Consider the following 18,087-nt stretch of genomic DNA (forward strand, 5'->3'; position numbering starts at 1 on the left):
CACACATCTGGAGGGCGTTTCGTACACAGTTCGGCATTATGTATTCTGGAATGCCCCCCTATTTGTGGATTGGTATGAGCAGAGGGAAGTATTTATCCAGAGGTTTTGCAGCTTCTTTCTGGGTGAGTCACTGGCTGGTAGGAGGCTGGCACAGGGCCACAGGAAACGGTTTCACATGCAGCCAGTTTCTCAGTTTCCTGTTTCTTCTCAGACTGCAGTATGAGGTGAAAATGTTTTCTGGATCAGACTACAAGTGTGAGCGCTGAGGTCTCCAGTCTTGTGAATAGATTTTGCTTAGGAGTTCCATTTCACATGCCGGAAATATAGGCTACAATACAAATCCAGCTATGTTTTTAAAGGGGAACTGAAGTAAGAGGTATACAGAGGCTGCCATATTTATTTCCTTTTTAATCAATACCAGTTGCCTGGCAGCCCTGCTGGTCTATTTCTCTGCAGTAGTATCTGAATAACTCCAGAAACAAGCATGCAGCTAGTCTTGTCAGATCTGACTTTAACCACTTGCCGACCGCACACTTATACCGCGCATCGGCAAAGTGGCAGCTGCAGGACCAGCGACGCAGTTCTGCGTCGCCAGCTGCAGGCTGATTAATCAGGAAGCAGCCGCTCGCGCGAGTGGCTGCTTCCTGTCAATTCACGGCGGGGGGCTCCGTGAATAGCCTGCGGGCCGCCGATGGCGGCTCGCAGGTTAAATGTAAACACAAGCGGAAATAATCCGCTTTGTTTACATTGTACGGCGCTGCTGCGCAGCAGCGCCGTAAGGCAGATCGGCGATCCCCGGCCAATCAGCGGCCGGGGATCGCCGCCATGTGACAGGGGACGTCCTGTCACTGGCTGCACAGGACGGATAGCGTCCTGTGCAGCCCCGATCACCAGGGGGCCAGGTAGGAGAGGGGGGAAGCGGAATTTCGCCGCGGAGGGGGGCTTTGAGGTGCCCCCCCCCCCCGCCAGCCACACGCAGGCAGGAGAGATCGGACCCCCCCAGCACATCATCCCCCTAGTGGGGAAAAAAGGGGGGTGATCTGATCTCTCTGCCTGGTGTTTGATCTGTGCTGGGGGCTGTAGAGCCCACCCAGCACAGATCACAGAATTCAATGCTGGTCCTTAAGGGGGGGTAAAGGGTGGGTCATCAAGTGGTTAAAGTCTGAAACACCTGATCTGCTGCATGCTTTTTCAGGGGCTACGGCTAATAGTATTAGAGGCAGAGGATCAGCAGGGCTGCCAGGCAACTGGTAATGCTTAAAAGGAAATGAACATGGTAGCCTCCATATACTCTCTCTTCAGTTCCCCTTTAAACTTAAAGTGGAATTCTACTCAAAAGTTACATGTTTGCTTTAACGCATTAAAACAAAATGAAAATAAATATGAAACACTATAAGGCCTCTTGCACACTGCAAGTGATTCCGATTCAGATTCCGCTTTTTAATCAGTTTTTACATCCGATTCAGATTCCGATTTGCAGTGTGCAGGGAGCAAACTACAAATCGGAATCAGATGTAAAAACTGATTATAAAGCGGAATCTGAATCGGAATCACTTGCAGTGTGCAAGAGGCCTAAAGCCTCTTGCACACTGCATGCATTTCCGATTCAGATTCCGCTTTATAATCAGTTTTTACATCCGATTCAGATTCAGATTTTTAATCTTTACTGCATGCTGCGTTTTCTGATCCGTTTTTCTGTTGAATGTATTCAGGGAAAATCGGAATTGAAAATCGGAATCGGAAACAGAATCGGAATCAGAATCGGAAAACAGATTTGCAGTGTGCAGGGAGCCTTAGACTTCTCTGATGTCATTTGAATGCATATTTACAACCTCGCTGAAGCAGACTGATTTCATTGCCCAACTGTAGGACAAATTAACAGATCAACTCTTAATACTCGATATACTCGCGTATAAGCCTAATTTTTTAGCATAAAAAAACGTGCTGAAAGTTACCCCCCTCGGCTTATATGTGAGTCAGTGGAGCAGAACGGATGGTGCAGCAGGTTTTGTTACTGGCAGAGGAGCGTAAGGATTGTGCACTAGTGATCCTGCTCTTACCAGCCGGCTCAATGCTGTGTCCGTACCCCCCATCCCCCGCAACGTGGTGTACAGAGTGCGCTACTCAGGACTACCTGTGTCTCCTGGCTGGTGGAGCGGAGCGTGCAAGCAACGTGTCAGAGGATTGGAGATTCTTCCTGTGTGGCAATCACTGTCTCATATCTATGACACCATCTAGTGGCTTCTTTAGACACAGCGGTATGATTTTGAGGCACATCTGGCTATGGGTAGGGGGCTGACTTGTACAGGGGGCACATCTGGCTACTGTGGAGGGGGCTATATTGGGGAGGGGGGCTTACACGCAAGTCAATCACTTTTTCCTGGTTTCTGAGGGAAAAGTGGGTACCTCGGCTTATATGCGAGCATATACAGTAATTATGTGAGCAAATAAAGGAGAGAAAGTTCTCTGCTCTGGAACTGGGCCAATCAAATGCACTTCCTGTTCATTCTGATTGGACCTATTCCACCCTGCATACAATCTGCCTGAAATAGCCATGCAAGCTTGAATCCTAAAAATCTTGTTGAACACCTAAATTCCCAACTATTGAGGAAATACTAGGTCATCTACTTTAAGATAAAAGCCAATTAGGAGTCTTACAGCGCCCATACACGGTACTATCAAATTGTTAGATTTTCCCTTATATTTGACCAAAACAATCGAAGAAAGAGGAAAATGAAAAAAATATTTTTTCCGATAGACAGAAAAAAAAAAAACTGTTTCATTTTTTTTAATCTAATTGACCAAAATGTTATAAAAGAAAATGTAGAAATTGAATCGTGTTTGGCCACCTTTAAAGGGAAGGTTCAGGGACTGTCTAAAAAAAATAAAAATCCGCATCCACTTACCTGGGGCTTCCTCCAGCCCGTGGCAGGCAGGAGGTGCCCTCGGCGCTGCTCCGCAGGCTGCCGGTGGTCTCTGGTGTCCGACCCGACCTGGCCAGGCCGGCGGCCAGGTCGGGCTCCTTCCGCGTTCCAAAATGCGCCTCACGGCGGCGCGCTGACGTCATCGGACGTCCTCCGGGCTTTACTGCGCAGGCTCAGAACTACTGGCCTGGCCAGGTCGGGTCGGGTCGGCCACCGGAGACCACCGGCAGCCTGCGGAGCGACGCCGAGGGTACCTCCTGCCTGCCACGGGCTGGAGGAAGCCCCAGGTAAGTGGATGCAGATTTTTATTTTTTTTAGACAGTCCCTGAACCTTCCCTTTAAGGAGGCAGCACACGATACAATAAAACAGAGTTTCCCATTCTTTCGATTAAAATTCATACAACCAATCATTTTTATCGAAAAAAATGAGATTGAATGACTACCCCCCCCCCATTTTTTTTTTTTAGATTTTTATCTATCGCCTGTGGTTGAAATTCCAAATAAATCTTTCAGAAGGTTGAATGGTGTGGGGTAGATTGTAAATTTCTTCATTTATAGACCTTAGTAATTTTTTCAATCATTTCTTTCATCATTAGGGGAAAAAAATTGAACGTGTGATGCATTGATCAGATTTTCCAAAAGTATCAATACACTGGAAAAATCCATCGTAAATTAAAGCATCAGGAGGGGAAAAATATATAAAAAATTTTTTTTAAAAACATGATCGTGCGTGGCCAATTTTTGGGACGCTACACAAATATTCTGGAATACATGAAGGGAGTGATATAAATTCAGATGCAAAAATCACACTGCAACTGCAATGAATGCATCTCTGTGACAAAATACACAAAGACGAGACTGAAGCCAATACTTCGATGTTCGCAGATCAGGAGTATTGTGAGTAAGAAGCGCAAGTATTGGTGTCGGCATTTACCTCGTTATTGCTGTAATGAAGATCCATGCACTGGCCAAACGCCACCTTGGCCTTATCAAAGAGGTCTTCCAGCAGGACCGGCCGCGGGAACTGAAGGATTCTGGGAAAACAAAGTCACTGCATTAAATTTGCCATGTATGGGCATGGAAATGCTTTTTATTCCGCTCTAAAAGGTCAGTAAGGTGGGAAAATGAAACAATGACCATGAGAGTCACTGACTGCTACCTTCTTAAAGTGGGATCGTCATCATAAAAATCAAATTTCAACAGCAACTGGTCTGAGTGTATTAAGTGATAAAGATGCTAATCCTGCATTCAAAACTTGTTCTGCTGTTATGGTTTGGAGATATCACATACCTTAGGAGCACTGGCCCTTTAATTGCCATTGGCTGGCAAAACAGTTGCATGTTTTTTACCTATAATATATTCCTCCTCTTCCCTTTATTTCCCCCTCCTTCTAATGACACAGGACAGTGCACTTCCTAGTATAGACCTCAGTGGGAGTGTCTGAAGACTCCGGGAGGTGGGTGGGTAATGTATACACAATTAGCAAGAGGAGAAAAAAAATGAGGGAGGAAATGATGTCAGGATTAGCTTAATTTAAAGGTAACCAAGATGGAAACTGTCTAGAATAGGATTCTCTGCTTTTAATTTATAAAATTCACGGGAATCATAATGTGGACAGTGCAATCCACATTACATGTTATGCAAGTAGAACTAGTACTGGGTTTCCCCGAAAATAAGACACTGTCTTATATTAATTTTTGCTCTAAAAGATGTGCTAGGGCTTATTTTCAGAGGATGTCTTATTTTGGGGGGAAACACTGGTAGTTTCCTATACAAAATGTATATACTGCATGCCATGCTGAAACACAAGCAGCATTCACAGAGCTTGTGGTTTGCAGATATTGGCTCTCATAAGAAATGGATTCTGCTGATCATGTGGATAAGAGTCTATTCTCTGCCAGGCTCCCCAGAGCTATGATAGGATAAGCTGTGTGTCCTGGGAAGAGGTGAAGTGCTGCTGATGCTTATCAGGACAGATCAGGAGGGCTGCCTCCCAACAACAACACAAATTGCCTGACACACACATACAGGACTGTAGAACTCACATTATACTGCTGCTCTCCTGTATCCAGGTATTGTATTCAGGGAGACTTGCTGGTGTCATGTGGGCTGCTGCTAGGGCTTACTGTAGGGTGGGATGTCTTACATTTCAAGCATGCGAGGAATTCCTGCTAGGTCTTATTCTCAGGGGATGTCTTACTTTAGGGGAAACAGTATTTTTTCTACTCATAGATGTGTTTTTTTTATTTCTAGATTAGCACGGGTGTCACTTGTTCTTTAAAGTGTACCCGAGGTGGGATGTGGGGGCGGGGGGACGGACAGAGGAATGTTCCCTGGTCCATGAAATGCCTCTGCGTCCCTGATGCACCGCTCTCTGCCCCTCTTGCGCCGTGCTGTCAACCCCCGAAATAGCCAACATGCAGCTTGTCAGCAATCTCAAGGGGAAGGGATGTTCCTTGAAGATAAGGCACTCCTGCAAAACGCACCACTGGGGGCATTCCTAAGAGATATACCACAGCAATACTAAAAGGTGGGGCCCTATCCCACCGCCCGATTATCACGCCTGTGGGCATTCTAGTGTCTCCTTACTGGAGGATTGCACTCTGGAATGTATTGGTGCATGTGACAAGGCACGCCCTCACCCAAGGCATAGCATGTGATGGTTAATAGCCGCTGTCTGCAGCATTGTGTAAGACATGAAGTAACCTTTGCACCCTGAGAAGTGTAATCTCTGCACAGAGCAGTCTGTGCTTTTTCTGCCTTGGAATGTGAGGAACCTGCAGCAGCGCATGGACAGGCCAGAGCCGAGACAAATAGGAGACTTATGCTGGGGATACACGGCTCGATTCTGAGCCATTAAGATGGCTCGATAGATAATTTCCGACATGTTCGATCTCCTGCCCAATCGTTTTGAAGCTTGATTCACCATTGAAGTTAAAGCGGAATGAAACCCAGCATTTCTTGTTTGCTCTAACAGATTATTTACAGCGTATTATCTACAACCAGCATTTTTTTTTTACTAGAACAGCATTCAAAGGGTTACACACAGGACTTCAAAAGTTCAGTGCAGAGAAATCTGGAGGCATCAGAAGCTGTTGGTAATGTTATCTGGTGTTTAATTATATCAAGTGAGGAATGTAAATAAACACTTCTCCAACACTGCCGGGTTCCCTGAACAAAGTCAGACAATTTAGAAAGCATTTCTGCTTGTTAGAACATGAATAAAGCAGTCATAAATAAAATGCGAAGTCAGCTTTCAGAGAAAAAAAAGTGTACTTTGGGAACGTATAATTTCTAAATGAAGAATACTACTTATGCACAAAAGCAAATATGATAACCGTATGGCATAGAAAAAGTAGGAAAACATGTTTTTATTGAATATTATGTCAGGGTTTTATACGGCTTTAATTGAAAAAAGATACGAAAAACGAGCGAAAGATACGAAAAACGAGCGGAAGATAAGAGAATTGAGCGGGCAAAACGATTGAGCGCCAGAATCGAGCCGTGTATTCCCAGCATGAGGCCCATATGCAATTCACTATTTCTCCCGAGTTTTCTCCCATGTGATATTTTCATACCCTTTAAAAAAAATGCATTTTAAAGGACCACTGTCGTGAAAATCTTAAAATTTTAAATATATGTAAAGACATACAAATAAGAAGCGTGTTTATTCCAGAGTAAAATGATCCATAAATTACTTTTCTCCTATGTTGCTGTCACTTACAGTAAGTAGTAGAAATCAGACAGAACTGACAGGTTTTGGACTAGTCCATCTCTCCCTAGGGGATTCACAGCATGGCTTTTATTATTTATAAAGACACTCCTTGAAAAAGATTTATACAAAGATGCTGGCCACCCTCCGTGGACGGAGCAACTGCCATTTACTAAGTGCTTTTGAAAATAAAGAAAACCCTGAGAATCCCTATGAATAGATGGACTAGTTGGAACCTGTTGGTTCTGCCAGATTTCTACTACTTACTGTAAGTGACAGCAATATAGGAGAGAAGTAATTTATGGCTCATTTTACTCTGGAAGAAACATACTTCTTACCTGTATATGTTTACACACATTTTAAAGTTCAAGATTTTCACAACAGTGGTCCTTTAAGCCATAGTTCCCCAACCCTGTCCTCAGGGCCCAGCAACAGTACATGTTTTGCAGGAAACCACAAACATGCACAGGTGAGGTAATTAGTGTCCCAGCAGAGCTCAGTGTTGTCCCCAGTTTTTTTTTCCACCCAGGTGACATGATAAAGTAGCCGGGTGGGGTGAGATGAGAGAATGCAGGACCGGTGCTTTTATGCGCATGTCTGCTTACAGCATAGAAGTTGGTGAGCTGATAGCCGGGTGCTCACCAAAACCAGCCGGGTGGAGCACCCGACTTAAAGAGCCTGGGGAGAACACTGGAGCTGAATAACTACCTCTGTGGATTTCCACAAAACATGCACTGTTGGTGGGCCTTGAGGACAGGGTTGGGGAACACTGCTTTAAAGGGAACCTTAAAGAGACTCTGAAGCGAGAATAAATCTCGCTTCAGAGCTCAAAGTTAGCAGGGGCACGTGTGCCCCTGCTAAACCGCCGCTACTGCGCCGCACAACAAGGGTCCCTTCACCCCCAAATCCCCCCCCCAGCACAACTTGGTCGTACGTTTGGTCGCTCCTGGAGGCAGGGCTAACCGCCGCAGCCCTGTCTCCAGTCGCGTCTATCAGCGGCGCATCGCCGCCTCTCCCCCGCCCCTCTCAGTGAAGGAAGACTGAGAGGGGCGGGGGAAAGGCGGAGATACGCGCTGACAGACGCGCGTGGGGCAGGGCTGCGGCGGTTAGCCCTGCCCCAACCAGGAAGCGCTCCCCGGCTGCACCGAGTGGGATTTGGGGGTGAAGGGACCCCCGTTAAGCCGCGGGATAGCGGCGGTTTAGCAGGCGCACACATGCCCCTGCTAACTATGAGGTCTGAAGCGAGATTTATTCTCGCTTCAGACTCTCTTTAAGTCACCGATAAAAAATGAGATTTACTCACCTGGGGCTTCCCTCAGCCCCCATCAGCCGATCGGTGCACTGGCAGCCCCGCTCTGATGCTCCAGAATCACTCGCGTTCCCATGCCTGTCGGCCGGTGACGGCCAAACCAGAAGTGTTTGCCGGCGGGTCGCGGGGCTGCCAGGGCACCGATCGGCTGCAGGGGGCTGAGGGAAGCCCCAGGTGAGTAAATCTCATTTTTTATCGGTGACTTAAGGTTCACTTTAAGCCACCAGCAAGCAAGAGATTAATCCAAATAAATTTGATAGCACTTTTCACCAACTTTTAGGTACTTTTTTTAATTATAAAAAGCTAAAAAGTTGCTTTAAAGAGAAGATGAAAATTATCTCCTAGGAGACATCTCAGGAGAAGTGAATTGCATATGGGCCTCAGAGTTCTGTTACTAATGTTCCATTTACCATTAGCTCTACACATAGAATTATCTCATACATTTATGTTCACTTTGGGTTTGCTTTAAAGAGGAACTGTAACGACAAAACGGCCCCTGGGGGGTACTCACCTCGGGTGGGGGAAGCCTCAGGATCCTAATGAGGCTTCCCACGCCGTCCTGCGTCCCTCGGGGGTCTCGCTGTAGCCCTCCGTACAGCCGTGACGCAATATTTACCTTCCTGGCTCCTGCGCAGGCGCTCTGATGCCTCTCGGCGCCGAAGTAGGCGGAAATACCCGATCACCGTCGGGTCTGCTCTACTGCGCAGGCGCAAGTTTCCGGCGCCTGCGCAGTAGAGCGGACCCGACGGAGATCGGGTATTTCCGTCTATTTCCGTGCAAAGTCGCCACAGCGCCCCCGCTGGAGCCAGCAAAGGTAAATATTGAACTGACAGTCGGCACAGTCGCCGGCTGTTCGGAGGGCTGCAGCGAGACCCCCGTGGGACAGAGGATGGCGTGGGAAGCCTCATTAGGATCCGGAGGCTTCCCCCACCCGAGGTGAGTACCCCCCAGGGGATCTTTTTCATGTTACAGAGTCTCTTTAACATAGATGACACCTCAGGCTGTGTTTATATTCCTCCTGAGGCTGCAGTATGGATTATTTTCAGCCTTCCTACTTTTGCGGCTATTTATTGAACTTGCTATTCTTAATGCCAAAACCACGCGCACAAAGGAAAAGACGAAACCAGGACGGCAGGAGGTCATTTCCTTATACCGGCAAACGTAACCGCTCAGAAACGTTATCTCTGCTGCGTGCCGATCTATCCAGATCTCAGCAGTGTATCCAATTATGCCCACAGCGGTCGGGCGACGCAAAGGATTCTCGTCTTACCTCTTCTCTCCGCGATGTTCAAATTTAACTCGTACATCATTCTGCAATGAAAGATAAAGAAATGAATACAAACCACCCTAAAGCAATCTAAAACCCATAAACGCTAACTGTGCAAAGCAGACTTCCAACAGTGTGAACAGAGACAGGCAGAAAGAGAGTTACTGCTAATAAACTATCTGCCCGAAATGCTATAAACTTGATGCTTTAAAGTGAACCAAGAACCACTGTTAGCACCCAGGACATCTCAATAGCACATTAAAAAGTCATTCCAACGACGTGGCTCAAAATAACCCCTTCAATTTGACCTATTCTTTTTACATTTAAAAGTTTAGCAGAGACCTTTATTACCATGCTTCCACAGCCTGCCCGACCACAGAAGTTTCAGGCAGATTAGGATGGATGTAATTGTACAGGTAGTCCTCGGTTAACGATCGAGATAGGGGCTGTTGACTCGTTCTTAACCTGAATCTGTCCTTAAGTCAGGACAGCCACCTTTGCCCCCGTTTTTAATGCAGACTAGGCACAGCGGAAGGTAGAGGACATCTCACCTGATCCTCGGCGGTAGAAGATCCCATCGTGCTGCCCGGCCCGTCCTCTCTCTTCATCCACTGTCCCCCCGGCGGCTTCACATGCGTCGTCGCATAATGACGCATCAGGAGGCGCCGCCACTAGGGGGCTTTTCCTGATTGCATCATTATACGACGCATAAGAAGCCGCTGGGGGGACAGTGGACTGAGCGAGAGGACGGGCCGGGCAGCACGATGGGACCTTCTACCGCCGAGGATCAGGTGAGTTGTCCTCTATCTACCTTCTGCTGCGCCTACTCTGCATTAAAAACGGCAGCAGAAGAGGTAGTCCCCGGCGGCGTGACTTCATCGTGGCGGGTGTTCGTATCAGCGGGTCATTCGTAAGTCGGGCGTTCGTAAACCGGAGACTACCTGTATTACGCACATTAGCAGAGAGCAAACAGAAGCTTTCATCAGCACAGCGGTGGTGGGTAGATTGGACACTGTGCTTCAAAGAGTTTACAGAAGTCACATATGCTATCTTCACAGATTCCCGGATAAATAATGGGCAGCTAGAAGGGTAGGGGGAACACGGTAGCTCCTATAGCTATTAGAAACCAGGAAAAAAAAGTGGCACTTGGTTCTTTTTAAATTACAATAGCCTTTAAAGGGAACCTGACATGAGAGGGATATGGAGGCTGTCATATTTATTACCTTGTAAACAATGCACATTTCCTGGCTGCCCTGCTGATCCTCTGCCGCTAATACTTTTAGCCATAGCCCCTGAACTAGCAAGCAGATCAGGTGTTTCTGACTAAAGTGTGACTACTTTATCTTCATGCTTGCCTCAGGTGTGTGATTCAGACACTACTGCAGCCAGAAAGATCAGCAGGATAGCCAGGCAATTGGTATTACTTAAAAGGAAATAGATGTGGCAGCCTCCATATATCTCTCTGGTTTCAGGTGTCCTTTAACCACTTGCCGACCGCACACTCATAACGTGCGTCGGCAAAGTGGCAGCTGCAGGACCAGCGACGCAGTACTGCGTCGCCAGCTGCAGCCTAATTAATCAGGAAGCAGCCGCTCGTACGAGCGGCTGCTTCCTGTCAAATCACGGCGGGGGGCTCCGTGAATAGCCTGCGGGCCGCCGATGGCGGCTCGCAGGCTAGATGTAAACACAAGCGGAAATAATCCGCTTTGTTTACATTTGTACGGCGCTGCTGCGCAGCAGCGCCGTAAGGCAGATCGGCGATCCCCGGCCAATCAGCGGCCGGGGATCCCCGCCATGTGACAGACCACATCCTGTCACTGGCTGCACAGGACGGATAGCGTCCTGTGCAGCCCGGAACACCAGGGGGAGGCAGCAGGTAGGAGAGGGAGGGGGAATTTCGCCGCGGAGGGGGGCTTTGAGGTGCCCCCCCCCGCCACCCACAGCAGGCAGGAGAGATCAGACCCCCCCAGCACATCATCCCCATAGGGGGGAAAAAAGGGGGGCAATCTGATCTCCCTGCCTGCACCCTGATCTGTGCTGGGGGCTGCAGAGCCCACCCAGCACAGATCAATCAAACCAGCGCTGGTCCTTAAGGGGGGGTAAAGGGTGGGTCATCAAGTGGTTAAAGACTTGCCAAGATGGTCAACGTGGGCCCTAAAATAAGTGTGTGTGACAGTACTGTGTATGGACACTATATATGTATAAGCATCCTAGGAGATGGATGGTATAGCCCGTTATTAGGAGGCAATGGCTTGCAAATCTCGATTGAGTCATAACAGGAAACTGCGATGGAGTCTTAACCTTCCTGGCGGTAAGCCCGAGCTGAACTCGGGCTATGCCGCGCAGGAGGATTTCTCAGTGCTCACTTTTTTTTTGCAACACGCAGTTAGCACTTTGCTAGCTGCGTCTGTATTACAATCGCAGCCGCTCCGCGCTCGATTGCCGCTGTTCACCGCGCCGTGCCGCCGCCCCTCCCCCCCCCCCCAGCGCTGCCTGGCCAATCAGTGCCAGGCAGCGCTGAGGGGTGGATCGGGACTCCCTTAGACGTCCCTGGGCTAAATTAGTGCTGCGCTGCCCCCTGGCGGTTTTTAATAGACCGCCAAGGAAGTTAAAGGTTATCGAATTATCGTATTATTAGCATTTTATAGACCATCCCCTATTAGGGAAACATGATCAATGTGATGCAAACATTTCCGAGTATATACAAATATATGCAGTTTAAAAATGGACCAATCAGTTTAAACTGATTGGTCCATTTTGAAGCTGTGTATATCCGCATAAAAATTTGAATACATTTACATCAACTCGGAAGTATTTGCATATCATTGATCATCCTTGGTCCCCATTCATCAGTAAAGAACCTCAAATTTAACTTGCCGCTTTAAGTCACTGCAGGAATAAGAATTAATGTTGGCAGGACCAAACTTTGCCAGAATCAGATCATGTGAGGATCATAGGACAGTTGAACCCATTAAAGGACACCCGAAGCGAAAATAAACGAATGAAATAAACAATTGTATCTATCTTCCTTCTCCTAAAAATGACTTTTTGAGATATTCTACAGTTTTATCTTATGTTTAAGTCTACTTTTTAAGTTTTATTGTTTTTGCTCAATGACATTCATTGAAGTATGCCAGAGCTAAATATCTATGAACTATTGACCTTTTTATCTCTTTCCTGATCTCAGAAGACATTTTCTGCTAGGAAAGTGTTTTATAGTTGGAATTTCTTATCAGTGAGGGTCACACTGTAGTCACTGCCTGTCTGAGTCAGGACTGAGTCAGCCACTTACATCCCTGATATTTAACTCTTTCAGGCAGAGAAAGAAAAAAAGGAACACAGCATAGTTATTAGTGTTTGTGGCACTGTACATACACGTCTATCTCATCGTGTCACTTCAGGTATCCTTTAATCAAGCTTTTACGTAATTAATAGTTAGCCTTTTGAAACTGATGAAGTCTGATGAAACTGATGAGCTACCACGCAGAGATCAACGTGCAGCGAGTGGAGCGCCGTTCATTCCCTGACGAAACGCCTAGAGGGTGTGAAACGCGTTGGTAGGCGGAGCTCACAGCATGCTGAGCTCTGCATGGTAGCTGGATTTGTACGTTACCCCCGCGGTCCGCATGACAGGCGGCCAGGGAGACTAACTACGCTGGGTTGCATCATACTATCGCTACAGGTCTCCCCAACACCGGTGGATGAAATGCACCTTGATAACAACTGACATACAACTGCAGGTAGTAAGCAGCCGCGGCCCTGCAGGAGGCTAGTGCGCACTGGGCTGTGAGACCCAGCATGCGTAAAAGGCTAAAACTGACAGATCGGTCACTTTGGGCCATTCTATAAAGGGCCAGGACTGCAATTAGTATTTGATATTGGATCAACAAATAGAAGATTTTCCTTACGGATATGCAGTTTACTACCGAGACTCTGTTGCTTAGTGTGATATACTGATATCAATCTTGCTTTATTATAAAGAGCTGCATTTGTGTTGGCAATAAGTCCTTATATGACCGGTCAAGAGTGTTTGTGTGAATGCATGGATTATGCAATGTGCAACCGGAGCTCCGCTGTGCTGATTTTAATTGTTCTAGTCACCTTTTTTGATTAAATAAAGTACTGTGTATACTCACGTATAAGCCTAATTTTTCAGTACAAAAAATGTGCTAAAAAGTTACCCCCTCGGCTTATATGCGAGTCAGTGGAGCAGAATAGATGGTGGAGCAGGTTTTGTTACTGGCAGAGGAGCGTAAGGATCTTGCACTAGTGATCCTGCTCTTGCCTGCTGGCTCCCTGCTGTGTCCGTGCCCCCCATCCCCTGCAACATGGTGTACAGAGTGCGCTACTCAACACTACCTGTGTCCCCTGGCTTGTGGAGCGGAGCGTGCAAGCAACATGTCAGCGGTGCAATGATCGGGGATTCGTCCTGTGTGGCAATCGCTGTGTCTGATATCTATGAGGTCATCTAGTGGCGTCCTGAGACAGCTGTATCATCCTTGTGGCACATCTTGCTATGGGGAGAGGGGCTGACTTGTACTGGGGGCACATCAGGCTACCATGGAGGGGCTTATATGAGAGTCAAACACTTTTTCCTGGTTTCTAAGGGAAAAGTGGGTACCTTGGCTTATATGCGAGTATATACAGTAGATTGTTTTGATAACACTTTATACCAATGTGCAACCACATAATTTATTTGAGATCAGGTGCTCTAACTCAATTCTGTCTGGATTAGCCACATGCTTGTTTCAGGGTTGGGACTCTACTGATGCCAGAAGATCAGACAGCCAGGCAACTGGTATTGTTTAGAAGGAAGTAAATATGGTGGCCTCCATGCGTCTCTCCATTCAGGTATGGTTGAAATATCTGTAAAGCCACTTCCTGTAGACGTGAGAGCAGAGGGGTCACTTACCTGCTTCTTGGGCGAGGTGGATTTGGAGATGCCTGATTCGTGCAGGGACAGGGCGGGGCGGCTGGCCTTGTGTAACACAACCAGATCCTGCATGATGGAGTCCAGCGCCTGCTGCTCATCTGCCAGACAGGACAAAACAGCTCATCAGACGCCACATCGCCTAAGAGGCCTCAGTACAAATCTGCAGCATGAACATCACGTCTTCCCGCAACTGATCTCACCAGTATAAATAGACCTAAGCTATTATTTTTGCTTTTTTTGGGCAGCAGAAGTTTAAAGCCTGGTACACATAACCAATTTTGATTTGCCAGTGATTGGCCAATTTTACCCCTCCATGTAGTACGAGAGTCAACACATTTTGAACAGTATGACAGATTGTGCAGGTCAAGGGTGCCCAATGTGTCGATCAAAATCTACCAAATTTTGGGTCCATGGCCTGGAAACTCCCCAGATCTTAATCCCATTGAACTTGTAGTCATTCCTCAATAGGCAGGTGGACAAACAAAAACCAACTCATTCTGAGAAACTCAAAGAAGTGATTATGAAAGAATGGGTTACTATCAGTCAGGATTTGGCCCAGAAGTTGATTGAGAGCATGCCCAGTTGAATTGAAGAGGTCCTGATAAAGAAAGGCCAACACTGCAAATACTGACTCTTTGCATAAATCTCATGTAATTGTCAATAAAAGCCTTTGAAACGTATGAAGTACTTATAATTATATTTCAGTACATCACATAAACAACTGAAACAAAGATATAAAAGCAGTTTAGCAGCAAACTTTGTGAAAACTAATATTTTTGACGGTCTCAAAACTTTTGGACAGGACTGTATGTTCTCTGTGTGGGTTTCCTCCGAGCACTCCGGTTTGCTCCCACATCCCAAAAGCATACAGATAAGTTAATTGGCCATGGACTACAATATATACAATACATAATACAGACATATGACTATGGTAGGGACTAGATTGTGAGCTCTTCAGAGGGACAGTTTGTGACAAGACAATATATACTCTGTACAGCGCTGCAGAAGATGTCGGCGCTATATAAATACTAAATAATAATAATAATTTCTATATCAAAAGTGTATGTGTGGGTGCATTTTTACTTTTTGGCCACAAGATGGTGCTACACTAAATTACCCAGTACTGCAAACAGTACTCAGAAGTAGTTAGTGTAGTTAGAGTATCAGTTGCGTCTAGCTGACGCTGGCTTTCATTCATTATAGCCACTGTGATCGGGTTTGGGAACACGCTTTTCCCATTCCCCTATCTTTGAACGGCGGGATTGCAGCTGAAACAAACAAAGCAGGTATGTGTATTTACACCCCCCCCCCCCCTTTTTAAAGCGTTGCGCAGGAGGGCGTAAATACATGATACAGTGGTCATGTACAGGTTAAGGAAAAACGTTTGTTACAGCTGACACAAAGCCTGCAATAAATATGCAGTGTGTCTGCTTCCTGCTTTCACGTAAGCAGACATAGGGTTAACATCCTGTGTTTACAAATTAGCCACTGTGCCGAGGCAGCCAGCCGACACACCTGAGAGATCAAATCACAACTTGTGCCTAGTCACACATGACGGGGAATTACCTCTCTAAATACATGCAGGGGGAATTTCCATGTGTTTTCCTTCTGTCCTGTGCAAGAGTTCAGGTCAATTTTAAATGGTCTTTCAGTCTGGTTCCGAATTACTGACATAAATGCACTTTTGCATTATATTCAAATTTTTCGAGTTTCACCTGTATTGTTTATTATTTATTTATTGTATTTATAAAGCGCCAACATATTACGCAGTCACGAGAGGTCTTCCAGAACTGAAAAGGGTGCCCTAAACCTCCTATTTGTGCAGGACAGAGGCAGCAGTTGTGCAGTACAGGAGGAGGAGCTCTGTAGATGTGTCTCCGCAGCTGAGCAGCACTCACCTTGATGACCTCACCTCTCCTGCGCTCTGGATTGCAGCCTGACCCACATACAATGCTGCTCCCAGACATGACATCATGTGTTTGTACGGCACAAACAATGGCGTCTTTTCAGGAGCAGAGCGGCTCTGGAGAGGAGACCTTCTCGGCCCGCTGAACATGACACCCGTGGCAGAATCACAAATTACACGCTTTAACCGTGTGCTGACTGGCTGAACACAATGAAGGCACTTATCAAAGATTGTATCATGAGACCGCAATCTGGCAAGACTCAGAAACTTCCTCTCATGCCAAATGTAGGGCTCAGTGGTGAGGTGTATTGACCGAGCGGGGGGGGGGGGGGGGGGGGGGGAGATTTTGAAGCATTAAGCTCTTAAAGCGGACCTGAGCTCAGAAATTCCTCTCTGCTCTAAAAGATAAGCAACAGCATAACCACCTTTAAAGAAAAACATTTGTTGCAGCTAATACAATTACTGCAGTAAATCTGCAGTGTGCCTACTTCCTGCCTTCATGGAAGCAGACATAGGGTTAACATCCTGTGCTTTCAAATGAACTTATCTGCCATCTCTGCCATGGCAGTCAGGTGACACCGGAAAAATGATCAAATTACAACTAATTTACTCACCTGGGGCTTCCTTCAGCCCCAAGAAGTCACTTGTGTCCCTGCAGCTCTGGTCTCCACCGGGTCCCGATGGCAGCCTTAGCGGTAACCCAGAGTCAGGCTTGGGCAGGAAATCCGCAGCTCCGATAAGTAACCCTGAGTCTGACTCGGGGGATCCTTCGGGAGGTACATGCAGAGCCTGTGTGCAGTGGGCATTTGTAACTCGCCTCCCCCTGAAACCAGCTGCTGGCAGCGATTCTCCTTCCTGGCCTCGGAGGCTTCCGATCCCTCTGGTGAGATCGCCGTCTGTCACCATGACGACAGAAGGCAATCTCACTATAGGGGTACACCACCACCTGGAGGACGGAAGGAGAGCTTCAGTGCTGGATTCCAGGGAAAGGAGTCTGAGCAGGGATGCCCCCATCTAGTGGTTTGATTTTTTTTCCCCTGGCTTTTAGGGTATAAAAACTTGTGAAAAAATTGCACCACTTCTAGATCCTAAAATCCAGAAGTAATGATACCGCTAGGTAGGTTGATGGATGAAGATGGCAGCCTGAAAATTGCACTCACTTCAATTTGCCATTAAAGGATACCTGTAGGGAAAACAAAATGTGCCCCAATCGGATACTCACCTAAATGATAATCCAGAGGCTTCTCCCGGCCTCCTGCACAGGAGCCGTTCCCGCTCTGCGTACCTCAAATGATCGTTGACAAGCCTTTGCCGATGGCTCGTGCATGCACAGCAGAACGGACCCAATCAGGCTTGGCTTTTTCTGTCCATGCTGCTATGCAGGCTTCACAGGCAGAGGCAGTACCTCTGGTCCCATATTGACGATGGCTCGTGCATGCACAGCAGAACGGACCCAATCAGGCTTGGCTTTTTCTGTCCATGCTGCTATGCAGGCTTCACAGGCAGAGGCAGTACCTCTGGTCCATATTGACGATGGCTCGTGCATGCACAGCAGAACGGACCCAATCAGGCTTGGCTTTTTCTGTCCATGCTGCTATGCAGGCTTCACAGGCAGAGGCAGTACCTCTGGTCCATATTGACGATGGCTCGTGCATGCACAGCAGAACGGACCCAATCGAGCTTGGCTTTTTCTGTCCATGCTGCTATGCAGGCTTCATAGGCAGAGGCAGTACCTCTGGTCCATATTGACGATGGCTCGTGCATGCACAGCAGAACGGACCCAATCGGGCTTGGCTTTTTCTGTCCATGCTGCTATGCAGGCTTCACAGGCAGAGGCAGTACCTCTGATCCGTCTCAGCTGACCATACAGGCGTGGTGCGGCCGCGAGCTTCGAGGGTCTCAGATACGAAACAGCCTAGCGGAGGAAGACGGTGGAAGCATCTGGAGGATTTCCTCTCCCGAAGGCAAGTATTAATTTTTGTCATTCGTAAAAATCAGAGGTTTTTAATGATTTTGCAAGTGCTTCTGTCAAAGTG

The 18,087-nt window shown here is 47.1% G+C and overlaps 1 protein-coding gene across 1 annotated transcript in view; it reads right to left on the reverse strand.

The window, feature by feature from the left end:
- The window catches only part of MAP3K2 (mitogen-activated protein kinase kinase kinase 2), a 72,508-nt gene that overhangs the window by 37,126 nt on the left and 17,295 nt on the right, over positions 1-18,087 (reverse strand). The window contains exons 3-5 of the mRNA XM_068247111.1: positions 14,125-14,243; positions 9,216-9,256; positions 3,859-3,958 (exon numbers count right to left, since the gene is read on the reverse strand). Of these exons, the coding sequence (XP_068103212.1) occupies positions 3,859-3,958; positions 9,216-9,256; positions 14,125-14,243 (260 nt within the window). The remainder of the gene's footprint in view (positions 1-3,858; positions 3,959-9,215; positions 9,257-14,124; positions 14,244-18,087) is intronic.

Source organism: Hyperolius riggenbachi, chromosome 7 (assembly GCF_040937935.1).
Source record: "Hyperolius riggenbachi isolate aHypRig1 chromosome 7, aHypRig1.pri, whole genome shotgun sequence".
Lineage (NCBI taxonomy): Eukaryota > Metazoa > Chordata > Amphibia > Anura > Hyperoliidae > Hyperolius > Hyperolius riggenbachi.